A 12102-nucleotide genomic window follows, 5' to 3' on the forward strand; every position below is an offset into this window, starting at 1 on the left:
GTCTTTTTTCCTTCAAGTCAAAGTACAAGTACAATCATTTGAAGTTGAGGCTCTCTTGAAATTTATAAGCAGGGTGTTATTTCCCTGCTTGTACTCTTGTATTTTTTTTTACGTTTTCTGTAATTGTGGATGCAGACGCTATGTCTTGGTGCAAAACGCATTCTCTGAGCAAAATGGCTCACTCATCAATAAATGGCAAGTAGAAGCTCCTTGTTAAAACCTCTCAATAAAGTATTTAAAATAAAAATCATATCTACAACCAATCTCAGTTAACACAAGGGATACAATTACACTCACCCACGAACTAATTTCACTACTACTCTTTTACTTCGTAACAACTAAATCAACTTTCTAACCTCAAATAAAATCTTACTGTTTTAATACTTAGAAAAATGTCTTTTTCAAACTGCTATTCTTGAACAGACCACATCTATTAATTTACAGAAGAGTTACCCGTTCACAAAAGAGGTTCCTGTTTATGAATAAGGGTCACAGTTTTAACACCCTCTGACAACAATGTTATAATTCACAAAAACGTAAGTAGAGCTTCTAACATCAAAAAGAAATATAAATTGGAACTCAAATGGTCAAATCAAGAGAAGATGCTTTGTTTTTTAGTTTTTTTGCTGTTGTTCATTCTAAAATAAATGACTCTGAAACCTCTAATTGTAACTGAAAAGAGTTTCTAAAACAACTTCTTGCAACCCAGTTAGGGATGCACTTTTGGGGGGGTGGGAGGTTGGGATGGATTCACACAAAATTGAGCGTAGGTCTTCGTTCTGTGACTAGATCTCATTAGTCTGGTTACCGGCAGAAAAGGACTGAGAGATGGTCAGGACTTGGGATCACCAAAGATCAAAACTCATGACAAGACCCTCTGCTGCACCAGGTTCCCGGAAGGATATTTGCAGTAGGGATGAGATCAAGCAAAGAAACACTTTAACTACCTGGGACCTCAGACCCAAAAGTAATTTCCTGGTGACCTAGGCTGGACCTGAGTCCAGGGAGCCCCAGAAGCCTCCCTGAACTTCCACCTAAGCTCATTCCTATTGAAAAAAGAAAAACTATGGGAGAAAGTAAACCAAACAAGCCAAGGGGATTTTTAAAGAATTAAGAATTTAAGCACAAATACTGTACACACTGGCAGGGGCAAGGGAGGAGGGATTAATGGGAAAGAAATTAAGGGAAAAAAGAAAAAAGAATTTCTCCCCCAAGGCCTAAAGCACTACAGTTAGGACGCCTAGTAAGAGGCATCTCCTTTTTACCATTCCAGTCTCCAACCACAGAGAAAAGAAAAGCAATCTAAATACAAAAGAAGTCACTCTCATAGCATCAGATTCTAAGACATGCCATCCTAGGGAGGAAGGACATCTTGAGTCTTTCCTACTTGTTGAAGAAAGTCATCTACCCAGAGGTCAAAATTGAGCCCCATGGTTAAAACACCCCAAGAGTCATGTTTGGTGTGGCTCAGTTAATTGCCAAAATTTAAAAACAAGGAAGACTTACTGAGACTAAGTATTTTGTGGCATAAAGAGAATCATTGTTTATTCTAGGTCATCTTTTCTAAAAATGCACTAGTTTAGTATACATAAAAAACAAAAAAACACAAAAACCCATTGCTGATGAGTCGGTTCTGACTCATGATGACCCTACAGGACAGACCAGAACTGCCCCAGAGGGTTTCCAAGGAGCAGCTGGTGGATTCGAACTGGTGACCTTTTGGTTAGCAGCCGAGCTCTTAACCACTGTACCACCAGGGTCCCACTTTAGTATACGGGGCCCTAAAATAAATCTAGAATGGAAAAAACAAACATCAGTTTCTGGTGATCATCGATTGAGCATTCTATGAGATAGAAAAGGGGGTGCTATTTATTCCAAATTATTTTGTTGTAAATTCACTAATGGTCCAAATTTTGTTTTGCTCACAGTCACATCCTCAGTGCCTGGAGCATTGTAAACAGTAGTACTTGCTGAAGGGGAAGTGAGGGGACAGCAAGGATGGGAGGAAGGGGAGAAGTAGAGGGAAGTGAAAGGGAAGAAAGAGGGAAGTGGAATAGGGGCTTGGAAGTGAGTGGGACAGGGCCGGATGGAGGAACAGGGATGAGGGGTGGGAAAGAGGGTGGGAAGGGAGACTCTGAGGTCATGTGATGTTCTTTGTCTCCTATTGGCAACCAGAGTCTTAACACTACCTCTCCCTCTGATCAAAAATGTTCCAGGTTCAGAAGTGAAGAATAAAGACGGGTTCTCTCCTTGGGGAATTTTGTTTGGATCAGACTGCTGCAATAATGTCCCAAGACACTTTTGTCCGCGCTGAACTGGCGTGTAGGCTTGAGGATCACCACTCTAACAAATAAAATCTAGAAAATGCTGTTAAACAGCATTGTTTAGGAAACAAAGGAGGAGCTGAGTTGTTAGTTATCATTACATCAATTCCACCACCCTACGTGTGGTGCAAATAGTTACGCACTTGACTTCTAGCCAAAGGGTTGGCAGTTCAAACCCACCCAGAGGTGTCTCGGAAGTAAGGCCTGGTGATCTGCTTCCAAAAAGTCACGGCTTGAAAACCCTATGGAGCAGTTCTACTTTGTAACACATGGGGCTACCATGATGAAGAGCTGAGCAGAGGTTAGAAAAAATGGGGTATAATGAATTTTTTAATTTCTTGAATCACACTTTTGAGATGTTTTACATTTTTGCCTCACAATGTTGTTAGGTACAAACTTGGCTGCAGGAGTCACACTGCTGTAGTCAGTGGGTTACTGACCATTTGGGGAGTTCAATTCATTGCACAACACTTGATAATGTGTTTGGCAATCAAATAAAGTCAAACTGCAACAGACAATCAAGGACATATTGAGTTTATATAAAAATATAATCACTGAAAATTATTTCATCTTTCAGCTTATGATTTTAAGAAAATTAGGTGAAGCACCTTATATCTTCACTAAGAGCAAGAACATTAATAATGGCAAATTACAGGCTTCTTCTAGTTAAAATGCAGTTAATATTCCTCTAATCAGTATATGTAACTGAGATGCCAAGTCCAAGTCCAAGCAATGTTGGTGCTGATATAATTTATTTAACATATCAATGGATTTCTCTTAAATCTTACCAGTAGAGACAAAAGTTTAACATACTCTATATGAAGAGTTTCACATGCTTATTTGAAAAACTGGGTAACATTTTAGAATACCCTGAAAATATCTTACTTTTGATTACACCAACTGTTTCAGAGACATAGGCTCTCTCTTTGGTAACCTGTTTCTCTGCCAAGCAGGCATAAATCAGCATTGCCCTTCCTGGTGTCCTCTCATTCGTCATTATTATGCAGTCCAATTTCTGTGCTAATCATCAGCTTATCCACCAGATTAAGGCCAACCACCATCAAGGAGAACAGAAGTCTTTCCCAGCCTTTGCTAAGTAACTATTTGCATTACATGTGGGTTTTTTAAGATTCTAAAGTCACTTACTTTTTTTCAAGAAAACTTCCATTCCAACAGGCCGCAGAAGATAATATCTGAACAACACCACTAGTCACAAAAGGGGAAAAAGCCTTTAATAAATTTTAAATAAAAGGTGTATTTAAGCATCAGCAACAGATTAGCCATCTACTCCAGGGTTTCACTGATAGCAGCTCTTTCTTAACCAGATGAAGTCTTGGAAAATGGACATTTGCTTTAGAGAAACACTGTCACATCTCAAAATGGACAAAAACTTAAGTTTTCTGTAAGTCATGTAAGAATAAAAAGAGTATCGAAGCCACTGAAGGAGAAACTCTTGCCCCTAATAACGATCTTGAAATTTCTTCTACCACCAGCCATGTAAGATACTCCCCACCTTACCTCCAAACAAGAACACAAAATAAAACCAAAAAAGAATCTGAGCTGCTATTTCCCCAATACAGAAATTAACTTTGCAAATTAATAACAACCACGTCCTTCTTATTTTGTTGCTCATCTGAGAAACTAAAAACAAGTGAAATGAGTGTTTATTCCTAAGGCTGAGCTTATACCCGCTCTGGGAAAATAGCTAGTTTCCAGGGACCCAGAGGGAAATTGCATGTCAGGAATTCTGGACCCTCTTATTTACTGTAAGGAAAAGGGAAAGAATAAAACAAATATATGAGTGGGGAAGTAATGCAGTAATTCTGTTAATCACAGAATTGGGGACAGGAACAATCTTTAAAGATCATTTCTTCCATCCTTTCATTTTATAAATAAGAAAACTGAGAACTATCGATGAAGTAATTTCTCAAGGTCCCTCGCAGAATAAATCTTCCCCCTCTTGACCATCATCTAGTCCTCTTCCAGAGGACTAGACCCTGCCACTCTTCCGGCCTGAACTTCAGGGACAGTCCCCTAAGGGGAGAAGGATTATGAGGACTGCCACGGAGCTGCTGTTGGGTACCCCAATGACCCTGCACTCAAAAATGTGCTACTGTAGAATGCCACAAGGTTTAGCGGTCATTCATGCCACCGCGATCTTAGTCATAAAGCAAGATGTATTATGCACATTTCTGGGAATGACCATTGCTTAGTACAGAGCATGATTTATTCATTCCCAAGAATTGAGTTTTCTGCAGAAAAACAGATATGCTAAGGAAAGTCAGTGAAAATGTTTAAACATGAGCAGCAAAAGTTGTATTTTAAGAAAATTAACTTGATAAAAGTTCTCAATCCTTTTTATTATAATTTTTTCTCTACTTGAGTCTGAATTACCAGTTCAAATTAATCACTGTGAATGGTAAAATGCGTGAAAGTCTTCAGATTAGGCAAGATAACAACTATCTGAGATTTGGGATGCTCTGGAAAATGCTTATGACGGGACTCAGTGGGGTTAAACAACAATACCACCCAACTCCCTTAGCAGAGAGGCCAACTCAGGATTTTGTAAGATCTCAGTGAACAAGGCAGGTTGAGGATTATACTCTAAGTGAGAACGGGAGAACAATCATTATGTTTTTTGGGGATAGAGGCACCAAAAACCTGAATAAACGTGCACCAAAAAAAAAAAATTCCCTAAAATGTAAAACTCCATTTATATTCACAACCTCATCAGGGAAGTAGAGAAAATTACTAAGCAAGAAATTTCCAACATGCTTTGGAAAAAATGAAATGAAGACAAGCAGCCACGTACTTGATTGTATTTGCATTGTTATGTTCCGAGAGTTTTTGTCTCCAAACTGCTATAGTTTCATCATTTATTAAACTGGTGTAATGTGCTTGGTTCATGGTCCTGAAGTCAACAGCAGGAGAGTAATTCTGGAGGATTAAAGATACCAATAAAAAAGAGAAATTATGTAGCATGGTTCTTTGCTCCTTTCCTCCTCCCCGACCACCCCCCCCATCCCCGACATTCTCCATTTTGTGTTTCACTTATGTAGTAGATGCTGTGGGGCAATGCCCTGATTCCCCTCCCACCCTTCAGAATGGGGGCACTCAGTCCCCCAGATGCTGGGATTGTTAGCTCCTGACAGCTCATCATTTGGGCTGCTCTCCAGGAATCATCCTTGGCTATTGCTTCACCCCTTTCGCATCTAATGGCAGGTCAAGGTGGGGTACAAAGGCCCACCCACTTGCCTCAATTCAGGACTTGGCTAAAGGCCACCCCAACTTCAGAGCTCCCCAAGGGATTGGCTGAGACCTCTGTTACAATCGAACTTCAGTTTCAACTTCTTCCTCTGCCCAATCCTGCCTTCCGCATCCCTAAGTAGATGCTGTCCTAGAGAGCACTCCCCAAAAATCTTTCTCAACACAAATCAGAGTCTGTTTTTCAGAGAACTCGACTCAAGACAACTTTTCCAGACTTCTTTCCCCTTTACATTGAATCAATAAACCATCAAGGTTTTTAAGTTATTAATCATTTGCCAAAACTGTTCACAAAACTCCAACAAAATATATTATAAAAGTCAGAGTTCAGTTATACTCTATATTACATATAGCTATGAAAACTTCATTTGCTATGTATTATGCACATTTCTGGGAATGACCATTGCTTAGTACAGAGCATGATTTATTCATTCCCAAGAATTGAGTTTTCTGCAGAAAAACAGATATGCTAAGGAAAGTCAGTGAAAAGAAAGACGGCATATTGGGGATGTTAATAAAGGCCTTGAAAGTTCCAAATGCTGCCCAGCTTTATGCAGGCTTTATTCACTAAGATTAAATTAGACATGTTTGACAAAGTTTTTGCTCATCTGGTTCTTGATAACTGGTCTACTAAAAATGGCCACAGACATTTACTGAGAGAACAAAAACCACCTTGAATAACATAAAAGAAGCTGGTAAGCCAAAGTGGACACCTGAGTACACACAAACAAGACTGCCTCTTTTCCACCTGGTTTTAAAACCATTGTTTTATAAATTCTAATTAATTCCCCCATTCAAAGGGGCAACTGAAGATGGACTCTAACATACAGTTACAACAAAAGATAGACATGGGACTATTTTCTTATTCTTCATTGCATGTCCAATAAGCTAGAGAGAGCCCTGAATGAAGTAGAACCTCAGAGTCACTTAAAAAAAAAAGAAGAAAAAGCATCATTTTTCTGTGCCTTCTAATAACATGAGGGGCTCTGGTGGTACAGTGGTTAAGCACTCGGCTGCTAACTGAAAGGTCGGTGGTTTGAACCCACCTGCTGCTCCATTGGAGAAAGATGCAGCAGTCTGCTTTCATACAGATTACAGCCTTGGAAACCCTATGGGGCAGTTCTACTCTGTCCTATAGAGTCGCTATGAGTCAAAATCAACTCGAGGGCAGTGGGTTTGTTTTTTTATGGGTCTAATTACATACAGGCCAAAAAGAAAAAAAAAATTGGTCTAGGTCAGTTTTTCTCAACTGCAGCTGCACTTTGGATCACCAAGGGAATTTTCAAAAATCCTGATGGTCAAGTCACAACCAGACCAACCAGAACCTCTAGAGGCATCTGTATTTTTTCAGGCCCTCGGTCGTTCCAATGGGCAACCAAGGCTGAGTACCACTGTTCTAGGAAAAAGAGGTGGTCACGTAGCAGGATGCAAGACAGACAGACAGGCAGGCAGACAGATACAGACACACACACTCCCTCTTCAATCCTATCTAAGGAAAGAGATGAAAGGAAAAGGAGAAATCATGGTTTACGCTCACTAACTTGTCAAGACCTAGAATCAAATGTGGACCATATTGAAGGATTATCTGAATATAATTCCTCTCCTTGCCTCTTCTAACTCAAGCATTAATGAATGAGTGGGCAGGTTGTAAAAATGAAATATGTTTACATAGGAGCCCTGGAGGCACAGCGGTTAAGTGTTCGGCTAATCAAAAGGTTGGTGGTTCGAACCTACCAGCAACTCCAGGAGAGAAGATGTGGCAGTCTGCTTCTGTAAAGACTTCAGCCTTGGAAACCCTATGGAGGAGTTCTACTCTGTCCCACAGGGTCACTATCAGTCGGAATCAACTCAACGGCAATGAGTTTTTGGATTTGTCTAGGCAGATGATTTTCCTTGCTTTTTAAGTGGTTCTTTAAGAGATAATAAATACATATGATTTGACCAGTCTCTATATCTAAACAAACATCTATAGTTAATAGTTTAAATAATGTTAGTCTAGTTTTCAGTTTTACAAAGAAAGGGCAACAACTTCCTAGGCAATATTCTTTTTTTAGTTTCCTTTTTCTTTGTTATCTTACATTTTTAATGCATACCACTCTTGGCATTTGTTTAAACTTTAACCTACTATGTTTCTCTAATGCTACACTACTCTTCTTCCTTCTCACCAATGTGTAGCTTTCCAATTCTAACACTAAATTTACAATAAATTTAAGATCCAATGTCATATGTCAGATACCATATTTATTTAAAGACTGATACCAAGTATTATGGTCTATCTACTTGAATTTCAAGAGAAAATGAAAGCTGGGTAATATTACTCAAGTCAGTTTCTTATGAAAACAAATACTTAAAACTGTATTACTTATGGACGAAAAGTTATTTCCTGCAGAGATTCAGCCCTTTTCATATTTCATTGTACTGGCATCTTGAAGAAACAAAGAATCTCAGCTTTCCTCAGGATTTCTCTGTGAAGGTCTAAAGCTGGTTCTGAAATAGGTCTAAAGCAACAGTTTCAAATTGCCCCAGATGGTAGCACTAAACAGAGGTTTATCCAGGCTCCTGACCTGGAAAATACCCAATCATCAGTTTCAGTTGTCCAACCTGCAGCCTCAAGCTACATCAGAACCTTTTCTACCGAAATTGTAGAATAATACTGACTAGATGGGAAGAATTTGGTGTATTTCAAGGTAGCAAAGTATCGGGATCATGGTGAGAGCTTCCCAGACTGAAAGAGCTCCCTGCTTCCACAGTTCCTCATTTCCTTCCTGACCAATTCTGGTTCCTTTAGCATCACTAATGGTCCCTTCACGCTAGTCAGGAGAGGATAGATAATGGATTAACGCACCAAATTCAAACTCAAACCCAATGCTGTTGAGTCGATTCCGACTCATAGTAACTCCACAGAGTTTCCAAGCCTATAAATCTCTATGGAAGCAGACTGCCACATCTTTCTCCTGAGGAGCGGCTGGTGGTTTTGAACTACTGACCTCTCAGTTAGCAGTCAGGTCTTAACCACTGAGCCACCAGGGCTCCTGATCAATGCACCATCTACAGTTAATCGTCCCTAAATGTTTGTTGAATAAATGGAGGGGGTAAGGGAAAAAAGAGGAAGAGGAGAGGAGAAAAGGCACAAGAGCAGGGGTGAGACTGGAGGGGGCTGAAAAAAAATTTGTAGAGTTTTAGACTGATTTCCTCCACCCAGGAAGAGTGCAATGAATTAAAGCTCATAGATACTGGATTTGCATTTTAGTCTACCTTAAGTTCTGAAGAATACTTTAACTTTGTTCTTCCTGGCTTATTCACTACAATACTGCAGGAGACAATAACCCATTGGGTCGAGTTGATTCCAACTCATAGCAACACTATAGGACAAAGAAGAACTGCCCCCGGAGAATTTCCAAGAAGCAGCTGGTGGATTCGAACTGCCGACCTTTTGGTTAAAAGCCATAGCTCTTAACCACTGCAAATGCCGTGTGGTCCCATGAGCGCATTATACATAATAAAGGACATCTGAAAATTGTGGTTATCTCCTCTATATGTATTATAAACTCAGTCACACCAAACAAAAAAACCTACTACGTTTTTAAATACCTAAGCATTTGTTGCTACTGAAAAGGGAAGGAAAAGATGGAAAGTCCAATAATGCCAAAGTAAGCACAAACTCTCTAGGTCCCTTTAAATCTCTTTTGAAACAAATATGGATGTAAGTAAATAATTTTAAATAATAAATTAGAACTCTATGATTAAAATACCAGGAAAATTATTGACACTTCAAGGGAGAAAAATGGAGATAATGTCTTCAAGGTTTAGTTTAGTAAGACGAAACTGGTAGCAATAAAGAGTATTTATTTGTTGAAATAAACTCTGGTTCACCATTATTCTACCCCCCAAAAAGCAGTCAAAAGAAAATTTTACCTCATATTTGGAGCAAAGTACAAAAGTTTGGTCTCCTCCAGAGAAGATCTGCTTAACAATATGATATTTAAAGCGATCTGTCAAAAAAATTTCAAGAGTATGTTTTTTAATAATTGAAGTTTCTCCTGGGTACCTTTTCCTAATATTCTAAAATGTACTTGAGAAAGGGTTCCTGTTCATTTTAATTATAACAGAGAAGTAAGAAACCTCTCCTGGCTCTTTGCCCAGCAGTATTTCTACTTCAATTAAAAATAAATATATAAAATGATATCTTCTGCTATAACTCTACCTCTGACTCTACCCATCACCCTGCTCTGCCAGCTAATCCTGACCTGGTTTCTATTTTTCTTTCTAACTTTGTGTATGTCACTGACCTGAAATCTAAAATGAGCACTACCATAAATGGTAACATAAGTTTAATGAATAATTCAATATCTGAGCATGGTGGTCCCTAGCCCCTTCAGCATAAGACTTATCATATGACGGCCTCCATTTCCTGCTTTATTTCTTACCACACTGTGCCCACATAACACTCTAATAGCACCCAGATTGCTTTTATTCTAATACATCACATTATTTCATGCCTCCATGCCTTTTCCCTGTACCACCACCAGCCGGGAATCTATGACTGGTGCCTCCTAAACAATAAACTGAACAGTGTTTCTGGAATTCTACAACTCGGTGGTACTCACAACCACCCACTCCCCCATAGTCCTCCTCTACCTGGTTAACTCCACATCACCCTTTAATACCCAGCTCAAACTCCTGCAAACTGGCATACTCCTTGATGCCTTCCTCCGTCCTCTCACATGACAATGTAGGCTGGCTCCTAAAACCACAAATTTACCATATTATAATTTACTTAACTTACGTTATAAAATCATTTGAAAAACATCCAAGCACAAATTTATGATCTCATAAGCTGTTGTAATTAAACTTCAAAAATTCGTGGTGTTGAATTGACCTATAAAACACTTGAGTTCTAAAAGCGGTATGTTTCTTTGAAGGATTCTATGAGCAAAATATTGAATGAGGCAGGAAGCATCAAAAGAAGATGGAAGGAATACACAGTCACTATACCAAAAATAGTTGGTCAACGTTCAACCATTTCAGGAGGTAGCATATGATCAGGAACTGATGTTACTGAAGGAAGAAGTCTATGCTGCACTGAAGGCTTTGGTAAAAAACAAGGCTCCAGGAATTGACAGAATACCAACTGAGATGTTTCCACAAACGAATGCAACGCTGGAAGTGCTCACTTCTCTATGCCAAGAAATTTGGAAGGCAGCCACTTGGCCAACCGACTGGAAGAGATCCATACTTGTGACCATTCCAAAGAAAAGTGATCCAGCAGAACACGTAAATTATCGTAAATCACAGACACACAAAAAAACCCAAACCCACTGCCGTAGTGTAGATTCCGAATCAAACCAACACTATAGGACACAGTAGAACTGCTCCATAGGGTTTCCAAGGCTGTAAAGCTTTACAGAAGCAGACTGCCACATCTTTATCCCATGGAGCAAGCTGGTGGGTTCAAACAGCTGACCTCTGGGTTAGCAGCCAAGAGCTTAACTATTGTGTCACCGGGCTCCTATTAAATCACATGTAAGTAAAATTTTGCTTAAGATAATTTAAAAACCGTTGCAGCAGTGCATCGACATCTGGCACTGAAACTACCAGAAATTCAAGCCAGATTCAGGAGAGGATGTGGAATGAGGGATATCATTCATGATGTCAGATGGATCCTGGCTGAAAGCAGAGAATACCAGAAAGATGTTTACCTGTGTTTTATTGACTGTGCAAAGGTATTCGACTGTGTGGATCATAACAAGTTATGGATAACATTGTGAAAATGGGAACTCCAGAACACTTAACTGTGCTCAGGAGGAACCTGTACACAGACCAAGAGGCAGTCACTGGAACAGAACAAAGGGATACTACGTGGTTTAAAGCCAGGGAAGGTGTGTCAGGGTTGTATCCTTTCACAGTACTCATTCAATCTGTATGTTGAGCAAATAATCCGAGAGCTGAACTATATAAAGAACGGGGCATCAGGATTAGAGGAAGACTCATAAACAACCTGTGATATGCAGATGACACAATCTTGCTTGCTAAAAGTGAAGAGGACTTGAAGCACTTACTGATGAAGAACAAAGACAACAGCCTTCAGTATGCATTACACCTCAACATTAAGAAAACAAAAAATCCGCACAACTGGACCAACAAACAACATCATGATAAATGGAGAAAAGATGGAAGTTATTAAGGATTTCATTTTACTTTGATCCACAATCAACACCCATGGAAGCAGCAGTCAATAAAACAAATGACGTACTGCACTGGGCAAATCTGCTGCAAAAAACCTTTTTATTAATTTATTTATTTACTGTCTTTCTTTTTTTCTTTATCCCATACAAAAAGTTATACATAGATTGCTATGTGACTAATTGCTTTCCCCATACTGTGACAGCACACTCCTCCTTTCCACCCCTGCTTCCTCTTGTCCACTGAACCAGCTCCTAACCCTCTCTGCCTTCCCTTCTCACCTCTGGACAGAAGCTGCCCTTTTAGTCTCTTGTATCTACTTGAGCTAAGA

The 12102-nt window shown here is 39.5% G+C and overlaps 1 protein-coding gene across 7 annotated transcripts in view; it reads right to left on the bottom strand.

Annotated features, from left to right (window-relative positions):
* HERC3 (HECT and RLD domain containing E3 ubiquitin protein ligase 3) overlaps nt 1-12102 on the bottom strand; it is a 121026-nt gene that overhangs the window by 33603 nt on the left and 75321 nt on the right. For 6 of the 7 annotated variants that reach the window (XR_002822918.1, XM_023725092.1, XM_023725093.1 and 3 more), the window contains 3 exons: nt 9504-9580; nt 5137-5261; nt 3471-3530 (listed from right to left, as the gene is read on the bottom strand). Coding sequence is in view for 6 of the 7 variants with exons in the window: in XM_023725092.1 (XP_023580860.1) it covers nt 3471-3530; nt 5137-5261; nt 9504-9580 (262 nt within the window). In the remaining variant the exon portion in view is untranslated. The remainder of the gene's footprint in view (nt 1-3470; nt 3531-5136; nt 5262-9503; nt 9581-12102) is intronic. The other variant, XM_023725094.1, reaches the window with a different exon arrangement.

The sequence above is a fragment of the Trichechus manatus genome, unplaced genomic scaffold, assembly GCF_000243295.1.
Source record: "Trichechus manatus latirostris isolate Lorelei unplaced genomic scaffold, TriManLat1.0 scaffold00286, whole genome shotgun sequence".
NCBI classification, from domain to species: domain Eukaryota; kingdom Metazoa; phylum Chordata; class Mammalia; order Sirenia; family Trichechidae; genus Trichechus; species Trichechus manatus.